Raw genomic sequence first — 23,393 nt, forward strand, 5'->3', positions numbered from 1 at the left:
TGGGAAAGAGCTATCAATATTTACTATTAACTTTTTTAGAGGGGACATTATGGAGGTGAGGGTTGTTTGGGTCACACAAAGTTATATCGACAATTAAATAAACGTGCGCTCTACTACCCTCACATGGTTTATCGTCCAACCCTTTGGACACGTTTAGAATAAACACATACATATATATTAACAGTTTTTGTCTGACGTAAAACCATTTAGAATTTGAAATTCAACGCTTTACCTCTCTCGCCAGATCAAAAAGTCGTTTCTTTTGGACCATGGTACTGGACTTAACGACATACTCAAGTATATGTGAGCGCTAACGAAAATACAAATGAATGTTGTCATTTGCATACATGTAACCTAATTATGCATACTGCAGAAGAGGATATCTGAGCAAAAGCAATATGTTACATACCCATTTTACAACGAGTTTTCAAATGAACATTAAAACAAACTGCATAAAAATTAACATTTAAAAAAAAAAAAAAACATTTTTTTAATACAATATAGTTTTTATGTAAAGATAAATTATTTTTTGGGCTAGGGCCTAGGACAATAATATATTTTGGATAATAATTTTAACATTTCAACTAAAACAAAATAATTATTATATACATGTACCTACTGCCATCACAACATAAAGATTTATTTTTTTAATTTTTTTAACCAGTCATAACTTCCTACTTCATAAGATTATAATTTTTTTTATATATAAAAAATGATACAAATATATAATGATTAAATAATAAATGTATCACAAAGAGTTTGAATTTTTGGTTCAATTTATTTACTTTAAATTTTAATCAACGTTGGCCCAATAACTAAAAGTGATATTCTATGAATAAACAAATTATCGTTTAAGATTTAAAAAAATCAAAATAATGGTAATGATAATAAAATATCATAAATGAGTCAAATAATTTAAAAACATAATTAAATTAATTGAGCTGGACTTAAGTCTTTTATTATTATACTTTATTATTATTAATTAAGTAATGTTTACGCACATAATGTTATGCATTACAGAATAATTAACTTGGTGTTTTTTGGAATTACAGTTCGTTGTGTCAAATTTAGGTTAAGCTTTTAAAGGTTATACAATAAAAATACTCCAGACCAATAGATTTATAATACAAGTAGATAGGGTTATTTTAAGAAATAAAATAAATAATAATAATGCATACAGCAATATACACATATATAATAGTTCAAAAACAAATTTTATGCTAAGCCAGACTTTTGATACGACTTTGTTTGTTTATGGACCGCAGAAACTATTGCGTGTCCATTTTCTACCAAGGGAGCACACCTAGGTAGTTATTTTTAAGTGGCTTATATTTGCCATTTCTATTGTATTTCATTTCTGCCAACAAGTTATCACCAAACTATAATATACTTTCAGATGTTTTCCCAAAGCGATACCTTTCTCTGAAAAAATGGCAAAAACAAAACAAAAGCAGTAGAAATCGGTAATAATCAAACGCGTTTTTTCAACAAAAAATACCATAAAACAAAGTGTACGATTTTTCACCCTTTTTTATAAATAATTGCACGTCATCGTCAAGAATTACTGCCATCTCGTGTAAATAATTTTTCCGAGTCAAATCACTTCCAATTTGATAAAAGGTTTTCGGTTTACTGTATACTAACATATTAACTATATAATATATCTCTATTTTAGCAACATAATTAATATAAATATTATTACTAAACAATTATTATGTAGGTATACTAATAATAATTTAACGTTTAGTTTGATGTTACGGAATATCGGAATATATAATATAATATACCAGGAATACTCTACAATATTTAATACAACTGAAATATACGCCAGCCGTTGCTACAATATATTGAACTATACACACCTCTACAATATTTTGATGTTCGGTTGACCTGAATGTTATTTAGAAACAACTGCACTTCGTGTATATGCGTGTCTATAGCAGCAAGGAAGCCTTATTGTTATTATTCGACCCTTGAATTGTTTATATATTATTATATGTTTTATATTGTTTTATTTTCTATTTTGCACCAGCATGGATTCGGCTTAAACTCTCAGAATTAAAAAAAAAACCTACCAGTCAACGACTGACTCTAATACGTAAATCTTCACGTTCACATCACTCACGGGAGGCATTTTCGCGTTCCTTTTTTTTCGTGAACTTACGTGCCAAATATTACCGTGACGGGCTTTCGCACAAGAGCAGCATTTGAACCGGACATGGTTTTGTGTTTTGTCCCAACACTGCAACTGACAACCGCTGCCTACCCGACTAAACAACCCTTTTCCGTACTTGACTATCACACACACCCCTTCTAGTTCCTATTAGTAACGATTATTACCACCACCAACCGTCGTCGACGTCGTCATCGTCGTCGTTCGGGTATCATTAATTACGTTTCTGTCCGTCACATTTCTCTGTAAAACTCTTCAGACGCCGACGGAATATATTACGCCCGACTGTAACTGATTTCAATCCGCGCGCTCATTGCGTTCACCCTCGCAACCTCGCTCACCCACCCAGACTACGCACCGAGGATTTTCACGGTTTTTTACACATGGAAAGTTTTTTTCTTTGCGTTTCCCCTCGCTCCAGAAAAAAAATCACATTTCAGGACACGCATTATGGTCCAGCTGCTTCTGCTATTGCTGCAGCCGCTACATACTAAGCGTAATATACATATATTTTCAACCCATGTCGTTCCGAAGCAATTTATTTCGAAATGCAATTTTTAACTTAAAATCTAGAGTTTTTAATAAAAGTTGGTACACTATATCTCTCTCATTGCAATCACGCTTATTTTTTCTGGAACACCGTGAAATTGATTTATAAATCCTCGGGTGTTTGTACTTCAACCGAGTTATTACACTACCTAAACATGCTGTATATTATTCATATTATTTACATCATACATTATTTAAATTTAATTTTTACACCTATATAATTGCTTTAAATCATAATTGATGTGTCAAAATATCTTTTGATAATTCTTTGATTCATTTCAATTATGAATACGCTTAAATAAAAGGATTAAAATTATAAAAAAAATTATTGTTTTCATAATAATTTAACCATCGTGTAAATAAATTAATCTATTTCGTTTATTTTTTCTTTTTCATAGTATTAATGAAAATTAGTTGGTTAGATTTAATTATCCACAAGCCCCTTTTCTTCAACGCCCTCAAATAATTCTCTCGCTCACACATCTATTTTCTAAGTTTATATAATATGAAAGTGGACGGATAGTGCGGTATTATATAATAACGACAGGCAAACGACGATCAGGACTTACGTCATATATATATACGTTATATTAATTTTCACGCATTCTCCTTTCATTATCACTTATCTTTTGGACGGAAGATTTAACCACCAACACGTCATAATGTTAAAGTAAAGAGATGGTGTTATGTCCTTTTGCTTTTAGGACCGAGATCATTGTCGGAGGTAGCCCCTTTTATGACGGACATGGTTATGTACAGGGTTAAAACCTCGTCATTACTATGCTAATCTATGCTTATTTTCGACTCCCGGCTTTTTGGGTTTAATTAATTACACTTCTGACACAACCGAATATATTCGGTCCCAGTATCTTTTTCGCTATCTATAGCTATATATAGTAGTCAAATTTAAATACAATAATTTGCTTTTGATTCCCCTTTATGCTGCTATACTATTTTGATTTTTATTGCAAATGTAAATCGCTAATTAATTAATTTTTTTTAATTATATAGTGACAAATAAATAGTTATTTTTTTTTTTTACCAAACCGTGGTTAAAATATAAATAACATTTTGAAACAAGTCTATAAATAGTTCAAACATTATTTAATGAACAAATCAATAAAATGTAATTACACTTAGGTAAGCATTTTTGATTAATTGAAAATGATAGATCGTATGAATATATAAAAAAATATCTTCAATAACTAATGTTGATGCGTTTATACGTAGTAATTTATCTCGGCGAAGAGGAGCATGTATCTTCTTTGAAATTTAAAAATTAAAAATAATAATAATCGTTTCGTGAAAAAATTGCGGTTTTCAAATTACACTCGTGCAGATTTCCTCTTAAGTGAAAAATACACTACGAGCGCGAGTGGTGGTATATATTGTCAAGTGTTATGAAAAAAATTATGATGAAAAAATAGAGAGAAAATGAAGGACTGAATTTTATGGAGAGTGAATATCCTATGTATGTATATATAATATATGTGTGCGTGTGTGTCATCGAGTTGATTAGACGTAGAGCAAAGATAGTGGAGTGGTAGCGAAGGAGGCGGTTGGATCCGCGACGATAAAGGTAATGCGGGGTTGAACAAGAGAGGTACGCAAGTCTAAAGTGCAATGTTATTATTGCGGACAGGGGTGTACTACATATATAAATATAGTGGCGGTAGCCGTGTCACTACTACTGTCACTATATACGTATACTGCTGCTACCGCTTTTGCTACTGCAGCTTTTCCTGCTGACGATGCACTCGACCGACTTGACAACGACAACGACGCGTCTCGCACGATGATGGTGTACCCCTAGTACTTTCCCCGCTGTCGTCTCATCTCATAGCCCTTATATACGCTTTGCCATTTTCCAACACAATTCCATGACAGACTACGCCACCGCCACTAACACTGCCGACAAAGTTTTGCCCTCCTCATTAGTGTCAGACCGAGTGAATGCCGTTTATTCTTTTATCTCAACTAACCCCTTCGACTACCGCATTTCCCGCTGTCTCGTCATCATCTGTGTCTGTCTACCATCTTCGTCTCCACCATTCCATCCACCATGCACCATCTATTTATTTGCTACAAGACAATTTGGTCCGACAAATACTACGCACGACCGCGTGGTGCGACGAAAACTACTATTTCTAAAGATAATAACGTAAACGTTTAAACGATCAAATACTGCAAAGCTCGCCAATGTCAGTATTTCGATCTCATCACGAACAGAACTAGTATTTCTGCGAAAATCACCAAGTAGAAACGACAACGAACGTTCTTTACAGGTAATCGACAATAAATTCTATATCCATTTGCAATAGCAACAACTTTTATGTTTTTTTTTTAAATTTATTTGTTTGGTATATCGATAAAATAATCATAAACTTTTACTCGAATTTCATTCGAAAGATCCACGAACGAGAAGCTGTAAAACAAAATAGCAGACTTTGTTTTAACCTTCGTCACCAAATGGCCAATTCCACTATATTATTATGTTAATATATTGTATTACATTCTAAATCAAAAAGTTTTAAAGAACTACAAATACAACAGAAGTAATTTCATTTTTTACAAGAATAGATTAAAAATCACAAACCATATTACGCTGATTTACTTTCGGTTTAAATCAGTATTTAGTAAAATATAATATTTATATAATATCATTAATTCTATAATATGCATATGCAATATGTTGTATATACACCAACTCGTGTATAGGTATATTGATTTTTATCATTAATTGAACACTCACAGTTTAAATAGTTTAATTATCTTTAAGTAAATGCATACTAATAAATAGAAGCCAACAAACAACAACTTTATATTAAATTAAGTATCGAGTAGGTAGCTTAATCGTTAAACACTTCCGAGCAAATTTAACTTGTTTACATATTACTTATTTTTTATTAAAAAATAAAATCCTTTCAATGCAACCGTAGTAAAATAATAATTATATTCAAAAAAATTAAATATATTATATTTGAATTTAAACAGACATAATACATAATAGATAAAATATACTTACATAATTGAACTAGGTATATTAAATAAATAAATAATTTTTAATCTTAATATACTGTTACGAAGTAAAAAATGATTTCAAACAAACAAAATTAAGAAAAGTGCTTTATATAAGGATACAATTTTACTTGACGATTGGAAAAATCGATAAAGAAAGTCGTTTATAGCAACAAAATAATCATTTTTAATTTAATTTAAAACTCGATCTTTAAATCCTATACATTTGTCTTAAATGTAAATATCTCTTATGGAAAAAAGATAAAAGTGTTTTAACCTAATAAGTAATAGTTGTATTGAATTACTTTAATTCAAAACAAAAAACCTCTATTTTAACTACAAATTTAGAATCATATATGCACTATTTGAGTATTTGACTCATAAGTGTACTAGAGGTTCATGTGCACGTGGAATCAAAATCTTTTTTCGCTCCAAGTCCAATCATTATATATTTACTCCATATGACGGTATATTGTAGACGGACGGATAAAGTCGGAAAATTTAAATAAAAATGACGGGAAAAGCTTTGTATGTTTTGCCTATGAAAACAAATGCGGATAAAGAACTAAAACAACAACTCACTTTCGGTGAGCAAGGAGTGGTTAAAACCTGGCGTAAATATAAAACAAAACAAAAAAGTACTCGTTTGCATAAAACACACTTCCCTTGAATGTTTTATATTCTGCATTGGCGTAAACAATACAATTGAATAAATTTTGGTGAATTGTCGCTGTCCAAATGAACTTAATAATCCCAAAGCAACAGCTCCAAAGAATAGTAATAATAATCATAATAATAAAAAAAACAACCGAAGTAAAACCGTGTTTGGGTTCCCCCCGACCATTACAATCCTATTTGCGTATGCATAATTTTACATTAACATATTAGTACAGTCTCGCGTTGATTACGCGAAGTCGTTAAGTAAAATATGTTGCATACCGTGGATATACATTTATTGCTTTATTTTCGCATGAATAAACTATACATATGGTACGGAACAAAAAAATATAAATTTTTAGGAATATTTAATGGATTTTTATTTGTAGGTAAACGATAATTTAAAAAGTTAACATCACTACAGTAATATCCGTTCAATCTTCCCAAAGTAAAACAAAAGCTAACAGATTCATTACTAAAATATAAAACCGTCATATTATTTATATTTTTGTGTTAATTTACACTAGTCTGTAATAAAATAAAGAAAATTTTTTAAATTTACTTTTATTAAATCAACGCTTTAAAAACAAATATTAAATATTAAGTTAAATATTATAGATAACAAAACAGTTAATATGACCATAAATTCGAAAAAAATTCAAAATTATCATTATCATTTTAAGAATATATGCATGGAAACACAATACCACTATTTTCTTTATATGAAAATTATTTTTATTTATTTAAATGTTTTCCCCTAAATTATGCTCTTATTCTAAAGTTGATTCTTTGGTGACATTTGATGATTTATAAAACTAAAACTAACATTTTGTATTTTCCGATCCACTGCCCGGCTCGATGTATTAGAAAAAGCTTTTAAAGAAACCAAGTTTTTATCCTTTCTTTGACCGACGAACAACAATTGAGTTCGTCTTCCGAGAGGGTCTCCATCGACTGTATCTCACGAGGTCATATTTCGTTTTACACACACACACACACACATATACAATAATAATGCATACAAGCAAATCCATTATATACAGTACGATAAGACGTAAAAAAGTATTATTATTGTATGCATTTATTATGTCCATATAATTTAAAAATATAATCAATAATTTAACTTATTGGAATTATTGGAATTTAGATGGTAACATTTAAGCCTCTATACACATTTCGTTCATTTTAATAATATTATAATAGTTATCATTATAGACGTTTGTTATAATGGTAATGATAATAAAACTTATTTTTTTTGTAAATCACCGAATTTACAGTGGTTAAATACAGATTTACTACGTGGCTAAACATTTTCGAGAATTACGTATTTTATTATTACATTTTGAAAGCAGTATACATTCTCTAGTGCAAAATGTAGTGCATACAAAAAATGTTTATTATTGTTTCACTTTTGTCACGGCGATGCATCAGGTACGAAATTGTCATTTACCTCAGAACGATCACGACTTCCGGCAAACAGTACGAGAATTACTATTTAGATGAGAAGTTTTGGGCCGGAACGGCCTAAGTCCTTGCGGGCCCAACACGGTTACGCGCGACACACTACGGAAATTATATAGTAAGGTTCGCAAGGGTGGATACATGTTATGTGTAATAAACATGGGCGCAAGAACAGGGAAAGTTTAGCACGAACGCGAGGTTGGGAAAGCGAGAGATAGTAGTTTATGGAACTCTGGGAAATTAGGTTTAACATTGAATATTCGAAACCAAGAATAATTGGAATGGCACGAATATTTTGACCTTCTCGGGGCATCAACATTTACTACCCCATTGCCACCACCATCACCACTAAACATCCGCTTGTAATAGTACCATATATATATTTAGTACGTAATAAAATTAACACGAGAACCCAAAACCGATTTATACGACACAGTGTTTTTGTTAATAGAGCGTTTTATATGTACTGTCTCTATTGTAGTGAGTGCAAAGTAATCGTCGACGTTAATAATAATAATAACAGTAATAATGAAAAATAATGATTATTAAGATAATAAGAACAAATGGAATACATGGATTCCATTATTTGAATTATACATAATTTATTATTATTATTATTTTTTTTTTTTTTTGTGTCATATTACTATAATATAAGCATAATTATCTTCAACAGATTTAAATATTTGTAATATTTATATACTAATTGGTTAAGGTTAAGTATAATACTTCAGAAAATAATGAGATAAATCGCAGAAAACAGTAAGACTCAACTGTATTAAAAAAAAAAAAATAGTAATAATTTCAGTACTTGTGGATTAAATTATTAATATTATCTACAGAATAAAAAAGTATATATTTTACTTTTATTTATATACAATTTTTTTACGTTAAATATTGTATCTCTATAATTTATAATACAAAAATGTCTCTTTATAAATATTATCTTTTTGTTACAAACTTATTTATGTATACCTATATATTTCGAAAAAAAATACCTATCGGGCTATAGAAATTGCTATACAAAGATAAGAATGCCCAATGTTAAAATTAAATAAACAAAATAATATTTTTTTACGACAAAATAATATATATATCTATACTACAATATATTTCAACCAATTCAACTATGTAATACCGCTGTTGGCTACAATTGTATTATAATATATTTATTTAATATTCTTTAATTGATTTATACATTACACAATTGGATAGGGAGGCGGCAGCTGATGTGAACGTAAATAAATAAATAGGTATACAAATATGTATGTCTGCGCTGCAATATTATACCTATACGATTCCACTTATTCGTATTATTATATAACTCACACATTACATACCCTATTCTGTATCGTTTTACCGCTTATAGGCGTTATACTCAGTAACAGAATGGTTGTGGTTCGCTCTGTATACCTAACCTACTATATATAATATAGGTACACGTATTATTATATAAGATTACGTAGCTTGAGGTTCCGAGTATGCTATTCGTTTACAACTACCCCTTTTGCACCTACAGTTGCCTGTATATACAGACAGCAGCAGTAGATAGTATATTATATATGTTGTGGGTACACGTCGTGTGCGAGGATTAAACAGGAAAATATATTCTCGTTTCCGGTTTTATGTGCGCCAAGAGAAAGTACGGTGTGTGTGCTGTATAAGGGTCGAACACACAAATGTGTTTATGTGTGTGTATATGCGCGCAATAGGGTGCTCTGGCTATTTGTAACTTTACACGTGGTAACGGTTAAACGCCATAACTCACCTGAGTGTCCGGTTATCGCCTCGTTCCGGTAAAAACTTTAAAAGTGTTGGTTTCGCGCGTTGAAAAATAACGGTTGCCGCACGCGCCACCCAGAAATCGATGACTCTGCTAGCGAGCGACTAACGGTGTATGCAAAGGTATTATATACCACAGAAAAGAGTAGTTCCAAGTGTATAATGTATAGACAAAAAAAAAATGTAAATATTTTGTATCATAATATAATAACATGATATTGAATAATCAGATAATTATTACTACAATAATTGTATTAATAACATTTAACATGACGCAATAATATTTCCGTTGATAATAAAACAGTAAAAGTTTAGAACGCAGGAGCAGCATTAAAATAACGTCATGTTTTTTTTTATCTAGAGAATCAGAAATATCTAAGCAGCGACGAAAAGTAAATAAAAACTATATGATTTAGCGATAGGTATGTATATAAAAAAAAAAAACGATTTTTGAAACCATAAATATATATCTTCGAAATTCTCGAGTTGTTTGCACGATTTCTTCGAGGTATTAGTAGTCGTCGCTTTAGCTCACACCTCCTCATCTGAAGGCACGCCAAAGTACTCAAAAACGGGTAGGTGTATATATATATATATATATATATTAGCGTATATACATTATATGATTTATGGTCTACCCCGAACGCGTGGAAGCATTTTTCACACATTTATATAACGAAAATACCCAGGCTCAGCGCGCGTATACTATTATTATACACAGCGATCTGTATACATCACAGACACCGACGTGATGGAAAGGTATTCGTGATGCTGTTTTGTGAATCTCTTAAACATTCTTCTCAAAAGTCGTTTATGATGCGATGAGAGAAATTTTCGTGTATAGATGATACTAACCTATAATAGCCGTCTCCACCCTTATAGTTGGCATTCACGTTGATTTATTATAATACCCAAATACCTATATATTATATATGAGTATTATATTATTATACTTTTCTGCAAAGCGGCTGGCGATGAGGTGTCAGAAAATAATATGATAATAATAATAAAATAAAACGATACAGTTATTACAACGATGATCATCATATAAAATGCAGATTTTATAAACGAAGCGGGTGGCGTACATAATAATATGAACCGTTTAAATACAAGCACAATAATATTATAATGCACAATGTAAAAAATATTTGCCGCTGTTTTCGGTTTTTAATAATATTGTGATCTACGATCTAGAGTCTAGACTATTACAGTCATCCGCGTGAAGATTAACGAACTAATACAATTACTACATTTTAGTAATTTAACCGTGGGTAAATGGTTTGAAGTTTAAACTTACGACAAATAGGTATCTCGGAAATATTATATGATAATACGAAGATGCTGAAATAAATTGTTGTTTTTTCTAGGTACTTCTATTGGAAGATAGGAAAACAAGTTCTCAAGTTTACAATTTACAATTACAGGTGCTTACACCAGTATACTATCCCGACAGACAATTTAAATTTTAACACTTTAAAGTGTATAACTATTTTACAGACTTAAGAACATTTTATATCAGACTCTATTATAAACTGTATCGTGCTATAGTGAATATAATATAACTTAACCTGGTTTGCATCCATTTATATTTTATACTTTTATACATTATTCACTCAATAATATTATATATTGAAGAAAACTGTAGGTATTATATAATATCTACTGAGTTCATAATTATTTTTAAAGATGCCAAAATGCTCACGATTGTTTACGATTTTAGCAATTGGATTCATTTAACGTTATACTCCGACAAATTAAATTAAATTATACATTAATTTAATGGAAGTTTAGAATTACCATTCAAACATAAACAATTTCCATTTAAAACGCACATTTTCAAAACACTTAAAATAGCAGTTATTTACATAATAGAATTACGTTCCCTTAACATGTAAAATACATATCTAGTTTTAATGAATTAATTTAACATGCGAAAACTTTTACAACAATTTCAAATAATTGTAATAATAATATTGTATATTAATAATCTCATTTCTGTTTTATTATTATTATTATACGGTGTATCTTTGTTATATACCTATGTAAAATATTACGTGATATAAATCGTTCAATTAAAATTCCTCATGTTTGACATACCTAGTACAAACATGTAACTTAAATAATTTATATAGAATATATTACAACGCACTATATACTTATTAATACGTAATTCTTAAATTAAAAACGAAAATGTTATCATTCCGATGACTGTGATCTACGTGCATACATTAAAATAATATAATATTATTACATCTAACATTAATAACGATATAAAAATTGTGGCGCGATCTAGGTAAGGAGTAATAAAATATAAATGTTTGATTTTATTAAAATACCATTGACCATAGTATACCATTATAGTAGTGATACTATTATTTTGATTATACAAATGGACAAAAAGAATTTATAACCTTTGTATTAATTTATATAATATATACGCCGATACATTTTATCTTAGAATATTATAAAGAGTAGGTTTAATTATTAATTTAATTTTACGGTTTAATAAATTTTAAAAGCGTAACTGTTCCTAATGCTTAGTTTAAAATAGAAAAAAATACTGAAGTATAATTTATTTTAAGTACACAATATAATTATAAGTTTATATACCTATATTATAGGGCTACACTATTTTTCAGAGTAAACTAAAAATGTATCCTAAAATCAAATCTTATTACTAACAGTTTTATGATGAGGACCTGCATATTTAATTCAGGAGGGTGTTGCTATGTTACCTAATATAAGTTTACGTATACAACATGCACATGATACTAGGTAGATAGAAAATATTAGATTGAGTTTTTTGGAGAAGGAATAGGTTTTAGGAATTGTATTTTAATTTTTCGAAAGGTTTAGGTAATTAATAATAACGTATGAACGAAATCGATTAAACAATTAAAAATAATTAAGTATACCACTACTATTCATTAAGATAAAATGTAACTATTTTCATTTTTTATTTGCTGATAATAAAATACAATAATATTTTATTAGTACCACTGATAGTAAAAAAATTATATATTTAAATTATATACCAACGGGCCAAGCGGGACTTGCTGGAAATTAAGTTGATAATTATTCCAAAATAAAGTCCAATTTTATTATGCTATTAAAATTTTAGAAATTTGAAGTAGTAACAATTAATTAAATTACATTCATCGTTAAATAATAAAACTTATTAAGAATTACCAGTAGTGGAGTAAAATTATGAACCATATTTCATTTGATTAAATTAAATTTTAATCTATAGTTAATAATGGACAAAAGAATAAAATAAAATTAGCCTTCAACCAAGTTTTTTCTATTCTAACATGACAAATTTATACGGATTTTGGTTAGTATTTAACCCACACCCATTTAGATTTGAAAAGAAAAAACGTTCTCAAGAGATATTATATTGTACCATTTATAATTAAATAATTTGCATACTCCACTAAATGCTATACAACTATGAACTATTGAAATAAACCTGTTCTTACTTTTTATTTACGGTGTAAATAATTAATATTATACAAAAAAAAAATCAATTTATTAATAATCGGATATCTACACAATAAAGAACATTAAATTAATATAATTACTAAATACTAATTAATATGTAGAATGCAATATCCTCGGATCTTTAATCTAGTATTACATAGTCATATTATGGTGATGTTTACTCTAATCAATAGCCATCATAAACGGAATAACGGATGATTTAATAATCAACGAAACTACAACTTTTAATTTCATGCGATGTTATTATTTTAATATCATAAATTTTAAATATAAAATCAATAATTAATATCGACAGAAGTCCCTGTGGCGCAGTGGAAAGCGTACTGGACTTCGGATCCAGGGGTCGTGGGTTCGACCCCCACCAGGGACTCATACTAGAATTTTTCCTAGATTTTATCGATAATATTAATTATTATGTTATAATTTATTTATAAATAATATGAATGACGTTCAGCGCGACCATAGTTACCACCGCCACTCCTGCCCCCACATACGACGCACGACGGCGGGGACGACAATAACATCGTACCTAAAAATAGACGTCCGCCGTAATATTATTATAAGCTCACATATTAATATCGAAATGATAATGACTGTAGTAAACGAAACGGTTTTGAACGCTTTGTGAAACAATTGAATTCATCAGAAACAATGATTTTGATAGGTTTTGTAAAAATATTGTCATAGACAAGATGACTTGTTTTTCAAACACACCATTTAAAATATTTTAAGTTGGATAATGGTGGATTGATTTTTTTGTTTGGCAAAATGTTGAATGAACATGGAATTCAAATTTGCATTATGATATTTTCAGTTTAAGGAAAAATAAGACGGATTTAACTGTTGTACGATATGGCAGATTTCAATTGAAGGTTACAGTACTGGGCTTATTTTTCTTGAGCTGCGGATAACGACATTAAGATGACGAATAGAGATGCGCGGTAATGTAAAGATTGAATTCACGAGAGAGAAACAGACCGTTTTAACAGGATATTCCCGAGAATTACAATAAGTACAATAATATTATGCATAATAACTCACTGTTATTATTACATAATAATGCGCTGTAGTACCTATACAGGGAATGCAAAAACATCGTATACGATAAAATACTCGAGTATTTTGTAACTGGGCTGTACGCGTATAAATTTCCCGAACGGGGAAATTCGTGGTCTAATGAGTGATAATAAGAACGATACACGAAGCAAAAGCAGAAGTGAGTAGTACGAAATATTAAATTATTTTATGCAACATAATCATCGTATTATACACAGAACTTCACTGTAGGCTGTACAATATGATTTTCTGAATCGGGTGGGCCGGACGAACGGACACATATTATATAATATATACATAGGTACCGTACGAAACTTTTCGAGGCCCGTCGCTCGCCGATTTCCGGACGTGACAAATGAAACTACATAAACCGTTCCGAGTGAGCTCCGTATAGTCGTATAGTCCCCGGAGTCGGGACCCGTCCGCCCCCGGAGATTTCGCCGAACAACCCTCACAGTCCACCACATTGCAGTGGTATCACGAGTGACGGTCGAGAAACGCGGTCCGTCCGACCGACAGATAATTATTTAGTCCTCGGTAACGCGCGCGCTCAATCCTACACTTATACACACGCTTATATATTATTATATATGTACATAAATATATACATTATACATGTATAATATCGTATAGTATATATAATGTATACGACGACGATGACCAGCGAGCGAAAACTTTTCAATTAACTGCTGCTCAGCGTGTAGGCATTGCGGGGAACCCACCCGCTTTCTGCACCCGTTTACGAGTGCTGCAGATGCAGTCGTACCGTCATAATATTATAATATTATATGCTATATGCATCATACTGTGACGTCTACGACTGCAGCAGAAGTGGATACCTACGTCCTATAATAATAATAACTAAAACTGCACCGCTGCACTGCACGTCATATTGTCTCTTGTAAATTATATTATAATATTATAATATGATAAAACTGCTGTTGCAGCGCATAATATTATTATATCGTTTACCTATAATAATATTATGTCACTACAGTTGAACGACTCACATATTCATTTATATATATATATATATAAATATATATTATAATATTATATGATGTATGTAATACGTATAGGTAGATATATATACATAGGGACGCAATTTTCAGATACGGATGATGAATGCTGAAATTATTATTGAAAAATGTACCTATTGCGAAGCAATTTCATGTAAATAATATTGAAGTTATTTCTTCTAAGAAAACGACCTGATAATGTTTAAATCATAGATTTCTAGTACAACGTTGTTATTGCCTATTTTTATTATTATTAGGTATGTACAATATGATATATGGTGTATATTATTATACTGGCTAACAGTTATATTATCAAAACTATACAATAATAAAAAAAACATGTTTAAAGTTCATCTAAGACGGATTCCATTGGGACCAAAAAAAATATTCCGTTTTCACAGGTTTCCGTTTTTTTTTTTAATAAATAAATTACATTGCATACAATTTAATATTAAACTATTCTCTTGAAACTCCATGCACATGTTATTACGTAATCGTATATAATATTTAGGTGTATTATGCACTTTCCATTCGAAAAAAATATAAGAATAATAGTATTTAGGCCGTGTGTTGTATAAGAAAAGTGCGATATAAGCAAAATAACTAAGTACCTAGTAAATTGAACATAGGTACTACTTAAAATTTTTGAATTATATATTAATAAAATGCGAGTGTATACGGTCACCTATTTGGCTATCTCCATGAAGCGATGATTTTTAAAATAATATTATTATTATTTAAAACTATACTATAAAAGCTTCTAATAATATGCACATAGTATATTATATTATAATATTGTGAAATGTAGTATCATAGAAAGATCAATTAAAAGATCATCGAATTACATACCTATTAAATATTACCTACACAGCTAATCACTTACTGTCTACACATAAATCATTTATACACGATACTATGTATCATTGTTACATGACATAAATTTATATTTAACTATACTACGAGTATAAAACATATACCGCATTTTGATTAGCACCTATATGTATATAGTACACTAATGAGCTTGTCGAGAACGATAGAACAATGTATATATATCACATACGATTTGAGTCACCAGCTTTGGTAAGTTGTAGATTAAATTCCTAATAAAAATTTTAAAATAAATAAATAAAAATAAGTAGTTGTTTTTTTTTTTTTTAATCGAGCTTCTACAAGTATAACTACAACGTGTTAATTAACGTTTGTAGATTTTATTTTATTTAAAAATATGGACGTTTTGTAGAATTGGTGTTGCAATGGTGCTGGGCTAATTAGGTCGTTCGTGCGAGTGAAATTAAATTACATGCCAATTTACTGCAATAAAATCGTGGGTTTCCAAGCATTTGACAAAACTTGACATCGAAATTGAAAGGGGTGATTTCTGTGTAAATTGAGATTAGATCACGCAACGAACATAGGAGGTACCTTAGAGACCGGATATAATGCCATGACTTGGATAACGGAATCAACGTTTGTAACCATTTCACCCTTCAAAATCGTTACCATTTTATGAAAAAAATCGATTAAAATAACAAATAAATTTCTACAAATAGTTAATTTTTAAATTTGCAAAATATGTAATTAATCGTGTAATGAATTATGAAGAAAAAAAAAATTAAATTCCCGATGATATTGTCAGAAAATCATGCATCGATCGTAATATAAAACATATTGTTATTGCGACCGTCGTTACCCTCGCGTCTCAAAAGAAATTCCTGGTGATACATTGCACGTTTCGAATTTGTAGAACGGTCGTTTTGGAAAATGAACTCACGTAAGCTTTGAAAAACATTGAGGGATTTTTTTTTCAAAAATGTATTACAATAGACCATACGATATATTATGAGAGAGTATACGTATATAATATATAATAGTACAAACAGCTAGAGAAAAAGCGCGGCAAAAGTCATTTTAAATAATTTTTCTCCGTCCGTAATTTCCCCAGTGCATAGAAATTACCGTCCGGGATTTTTGCTCTTCTTCCACTATATAATACACCTACACTTTTGTACTGCACATATATATATATACATGTATATATATATATATATATATATATATATATATATATATATATATATATATATATAATATGTATATCTATCTTTCTTGCCACTTTCATTCAGCTGACGCCACATAATAATCGATTTATAACAGTTTCTCGTTGAGCTTATGTATCTCTCTCTCTTTCACTCTCAATGTATAGTATATTTTATATACATACAGTACACGTCTATAGTGCATATATATATATATATATAATATTCCCCCCTGCGCCTTCGTGTTACTACTCCTCCATGCCCGCCCCGCCGTCGTCCAATCCCCCTCTCCTGCAGCAGTTCGACCGACCTATTTTACGACTCCGACGGGCAATTCCTCCGAGGGATGCCGCCGCCGACGCGGATTATCTTCCTCTCGGCCGCGGCGGTGGCATGTCCAAAAACCTGAACGGCAATAAAAAACGGTTAGTGCGGGACAAGACCGAGAAAACTGTTCTGTAATGCGTTCCAGGTGCTCGAATACACCGCGCACAAACACGTATATATTCTGTAAGTGTGTACAAGTTATTTTTATGCCGTGATGTAAGTATATGGGTAAGTACCGCAGCACATACAGATAGGTGTATGCACGTAGAAGTGGGCTTAGGAATTTTCAATGAAGGGTTGGCATATTTAGTTTATAGATCCGTAAAAGCAGGGTAGAGTTATGTTTTTTTAGAAAAAAAAGGTCGATAGCAAAAATGTAAATCATTATATAACAATCTATATTCTCAGTACAGTAGGTAGTATTTAGAATTTATAAATATTTATTTCATGTGATTTGTTATTTGATTTGAAGATTAAATAAATACATTTAACTAATTCAAGTTCCCGAGGTTTGAAAATGATGCTTACTCGGTCCACAGTGACGTGACTAATGCAAAATATATTATTATGATATTTTAATATTATACTAGATAGAGGTATAATATGGAGTATATTAAACACACGCGCCAGAAAGTATCCAGGTCTGTATTTTCGTTTCCAGGAATTATTATTATTGTATTTTCTCGCCCGCCTACGATAGGTAATATCATCGAAGTATTATATTATATATTAAATCGTCATCGTCATCTGCAGTGGATTTCGTTTTTTTCCATGAAAACGCTCCACAACGGCAGCGTATTGTAATATTATAGTATAATAACGTTATATAATATTATTGTAGGTATACCATGCATGTTTTTTGCACCCCAAAAATTCAAGTATATAATATTATCCGTGGGTATATACAATGCGTATGGATTTGCATAATATATCACAGTTATTAATTTTATATAATATTATATGATTATCGCTATCGTTGGGATTTGGTGGCGTCGTCATTCGGGTTGTAGGTAGGTTAACCCAACCATATATTATTATTAAATATATATATATATATATATATATATATATATATATATATATATATGATATGCGTACTACCTATATGCCTACACATGCATTACATTATATATATGCACACGTATATAATATATTATATATTATAACTTTGAGAAAAAGTTCTCTCTAGTCTCTGACCTTTTTTTGGGGAACACAACCGAATCAAATAACTGCGCGGCCTTTAATGTTTTCGCCTTGCATAACATATGTAACGGGGTTTTTATGTACCTGCACGAATTTGGCTACCACTTTTTATTTTAACATTAATCGAATGTGTGATAAATGGTCACTGAAAAGTTTGTACATGTAACACATAATATATTTGTAGTTATATTTTTACCTATGAACTATAGAAATATCGAATAATCGAACTGAGAACAACTACCAAAACCATGTATAATATCGTGACGATTAACATTGACATCGTACTTTTTATTTTTTAAATAAAGTCGTATAGGGTACAGTTAATGACCCGTGTGTAAGTAATAATAAACGGGGATTTTTTTCTTACTGTAGTATAATGTTTAGGCCTAAGTAAAAATATTACTACTAAATATCAATATATATAATCTAAATCCATTAAGTTAGGCGAACATTTTTAAACGTTGACCATTTTTTTTATCTATCCATCAAATAAGCTAACTAATAAACTTACCGGTCCAAATTGTTCAAAGTAGTTTTTGACATCTTCTAACGTTGTTGGCGCCGACAAACCACCGACAAAGATTTTTTTCGTTCGAGTCACCATCTGAAAATTATTTTATGATAATGAATACGATTTTATACATAAGAATTTTATAATAGGGAAAATTATGAAATTACAATACACTTTTTTTAGATATTTATTTTTTTCGTATTATAACAACTTTTAATAGGTATTGTCCCTACATTAAAATGCTAAATATTATTCTCCCAAACATAACATAATTAAGCACATATATCATTTGTAGTATCTTTTTTTAAAAACAATATAAAGGTACATACATTTTTTATGGGATAAAAAAAAGTCATAATAGAGGTTAGGTTAGATATGAGTCAATTGTTAAACTTAGTGAAAAAACCACTAAAAATATAATACTATAAATACACTACAAACATATTAATCTAAAACTAAACTTAAACAGAATTCCATATTGGATATATTGAATCCAAACTTGAGGACTGAACTCGCAATATATAATACACGTTATTGTGTACAAAACAAATTATAAGTGGCCCAAGGGTATAATACACTGTTAATACTTGGTATAAATTAAGTTATTTCATAATAATCATCCATTCCTTAATTTTGTGAAAAATATAATAAAAAAGGAATTCGTATTAACGTTGTTTCGTTGATGAATTATTTTTTTTTATCTCACATAGATGCGTTTAACGATTTACGATATTAAACACTCATTAGGTACCTATTTATTACGTTAAGTCGAATAAAATAGAAAATCATTGAAATATTTTAATATTGTATGATATAAAAATAAATATTGTGTTCGAATTATGTTTTATCAAGAGAAAAATAAATCAATACTTAACCAATTCGTTATTCATGCCTACGCTTTTATAAGTGAAAAATTATTATCTAATTGAAGTTATTCTAAAATTAAATAGACTGTAAAAAGTTTTTAAAAAATCATTTGAAACGAAGGAATATATAAACTATTATAAAAATAACTTTATACAAAATTATACACGCACGTTAAAGCAGGCACATAAGAAAAAAATATTTTATTTTATCGACTGATATTTTATTTCCAAAGCGATAAACAAATATGTGTCATAATTGCCACCGTAAAGGGTAGGTATAAATATATATAGTTTTGACAGCATTGAAAATCACACCAGCACCAATCGGCCATGTGTTTATCTCTTCATAAAGTGGGTTTTAACGGGGACAATCGTTTATATTTCAAAAATGTAATCTAACCCGAACCTCTCGACCAAGTAGGTATAATAATATAATAATATCAATAACGCGAAAAAAAAAACTAAAAAAAAGCAACGAGATTTTGGCCAACTTTATTATAATATAATATTCATTAGCTCTCGAGGGTTTTTAAATCATTTCTCCGAAATACGATTCCGTTTAAATATTTCATTGAGCCACCCGAGAGGGACACGGTCATAAATAAATCTACGGCATTTAAAACGCACGTCCGTCAGTATTTCAAAATAACGACACTCACTATGCCTATATATCCGTATATTTATAAATATTATTATAAACTGTGTAGTATGTTAGTATGTAATATGTACATTACATACATTACATACACAATAATAAAATAACATAATTTACAATACAATGTTTAAATTTCAAATCTGCAAATGTAATTTTTACAAACGTAGCATACCACTTAATAGAATTATATTATGTAGTTACAAAATAATAGTATAATATAAAATATTACACGATATTATAAGAATATTGATCCTAATTATACATGTATAATATGCGTTACTGCACATCTGCGTAAGTAAAAATATATAAAAATAAAAAAGACATATAGAAAACAATAAAAACAATAAACAATTACAGATTTTAAATTGTTATTATTATAATACAATAGACACCCTGTAGAACATTAGATCAGAGTGCATTGTATCATATTATAATATAAGCGGATATAATATTTTGTTCGAGTATGGAATAACGATAATAATAATAATAATAATTAATCGGCACGCATGTAATATAATATATATATATACGGGTGAGAGGAATCTTGTATTATTATGGTCCCGTGATTACGCGCGCCGACCACAATATCGCTCGACGGTGGGTGATTCAGTAGCGTTGTTTTGGGGCGGGGGTGTGGGTAGAAGTGGTGGGCACGCTATACGTTTAGGCGGGTGGCGGTGGAAGATCGGCAAGGGGTGTTGTGTAGTGGGTGTTGGGTGGTGGGGGTGGAAAACATTTCGCATTTAAATCGGATATCCCGAAACGCTCTGGGTTCGACCCTATGGACTGTATATGCTGGGTTCCAACCGGGAAACGAAACGGTTGCGGCGGAGCGGAAGGTGGTTGTAACGGTGGATAGGGATCGGTGGACGGAGCGATAAATTATATCAAATTGTCCGGGGACCGAAAAAGGGGAAAAACAAAAATAAAAAACATATAGCCATCGTTTTCGCGGTGTGGCCCGTGCTGCTATCTGTGCGGTAAATGATTTTACGCGGTAAAAACGAATAAGAAATTATACTTATTTCAAACGATAAAATAAAAGATTAAAAAAACTTAAAAGATTCGAATGAAATAAAAATTAAATTAAATTATAGTCGCATTTATCACGTTTTACTATACAGTGAAAATATTAATGAAAAACGCGAATTTTTTTATTTAAAAAAATAAAAAAAAAACATCAGTCACCGACGCGGCAGAAGAGTATAAAATACGCGAAAATTACAAATAATATAGACGCCCGAGCTAAACCCCCCCTCGACGACGACTGACTTACGCGCGATCATACACAACTACTATATAATCCGTCGTTGTGCACCTACCTATATAATACATCATAATATTACATACCATGTTTTTAGGAGTCTGGTGGCAAACAGTGACCACGGACTGTTGGTGTTGTTGGTGTTGTTGGTGGTGTTGGTGGTGTTGGTGATGAGAAGGATGGTGGTGAACCGGATGGTGATGGTGATGGTGCTGCGGCGGAGGTGGAGGAGGAGGAGGAGCTGCGTAGACGGCTACGGGGAAAAGGGGGGACCCACCGAACGGACAGGGTTCCGTGTTTACGTGGATGTTGATAACTCGTGGGTAATAATAATTTTACAACACGCTATTGGAGCGGCAGCGTGTGTGGCGTCGTATTCGTGTGTACGGCAGACGTCAGCTGCAGTATATAGCGGCAGTATATTTGATAATATAGTGCTGCTAATAATAATATATAATAAATATTATTATCGTATACGCGTTTTATCCGTAGCACGTCCGAAAATCGATTGAAATTATATAATATTATATAAAATATAATTAATAAAAAATATTACTGTATTGTCGAGAGCAAAAAAAAAAAAAACTCGAAAATCAAACCGAAAAAGTGTACGGCGGTTAAATCGCGTCAAAACGGTGGCGTTTTGGTGCGACACGACGCGGACGACTGCGGCGGCGGCGGCTACGACGACTACGACGACGACGGCGACGAACGATAACAACAACAGACCCGACGGGACGACGAAGGGACCGCGAGCGCTGCCGTACCGTCCTGTGCTTTGAAACGCGCTCGAATGGGGTGCCACCTAGCGGGCTGTCCCGGTGGTGCCACCGTAGTCGGCGACGGTGACGCTGTCGCGGGGGATGGTGAAAACTCGAAGCGGTGGCGCGGCGGTAGCGGCACCTGACCGTCGGCGAGTCGAGCGGAGCGTACTGCGGCGGCGGCGGCGGGGGCGGCGATTACTATGTTACGTTATATATGAAAACAGAGAGAGCGCGAGCGAGAGCGAGACAGAACTATAATACGCGAACAGCGGCTGTGTATAATAGCGCGCCGTGTGTACGACGACGCTGACGCTTACGCTAACGGCGAGTATATACGCTGACGCTGACGACGACGACGACGACGACGACGACGACGACGGCTATGTGGCGGCGGCGACTTCCGCGTGTGCCCATGGCAACGGTGGCGCACGCACTCTGTGTACACGCGCCCTCCCCGCCGCCGCCGCCGCCGATCTACCGACCGAGGGCGGCGAACGCATCGTCGTCGTCGTCGTCGTCGTCGGAGGCGCGGCGGCGGCGGCGCGGCGGCGGCG

At 31.6% G+C, this 23,393-nt stretch overlaps 1 protein-coding gene and 1 non-coding gene across 9 annotated transcripts in view; one reads left to right on the forward strand and one right to left on the reverse strand.

The window, feature by feature from the left end:
• Positions 1-23,393, reverse strand: part of LOC114131383 (RNA-binding protein Musashi homolog Rbp6) — a 368,433-nt gene that overhangs the window by 86,314 nt on the left and 258,726 nt on the right. For all 8 annotated transcript variants that reach the window (XM_050198728.1, XM_050198726.1, XM_050198727.1 and 5 more), the window contains one exon: positions 19,291-19,383. In XM_050198728.1, coding sequence (XP_050054685.1) covers positions 19,291-19,383 — 93 coding nt within the window. The remainder of the gene's footprint in view (positions 1-19,290; positions 19,384-23,393) is intronic.
• Positions 13,436-13,508, forward strand: Trnar-ucg (transfer RNA arginine (anticodon UCG)). Its single transcript has one exon. It is a non-coding gene; the product is annotated as a tRNA-Arg (tRNA).

The sequence above is a fragment of the Aphis gossypii genome, chromosome 1 (assembly GCF_020184175.1).
Source record: "Aphis gossypii isolate Hap1 chromosome 1, ASM2018417v2, whole genome shotgun sequence".
NCBI classification, from domain to species: Eukaryota; Metazoa; Arthropoda; class Insecta; order Hemiptera; family Aphididae; genus Aphis; species Aphis gossypii.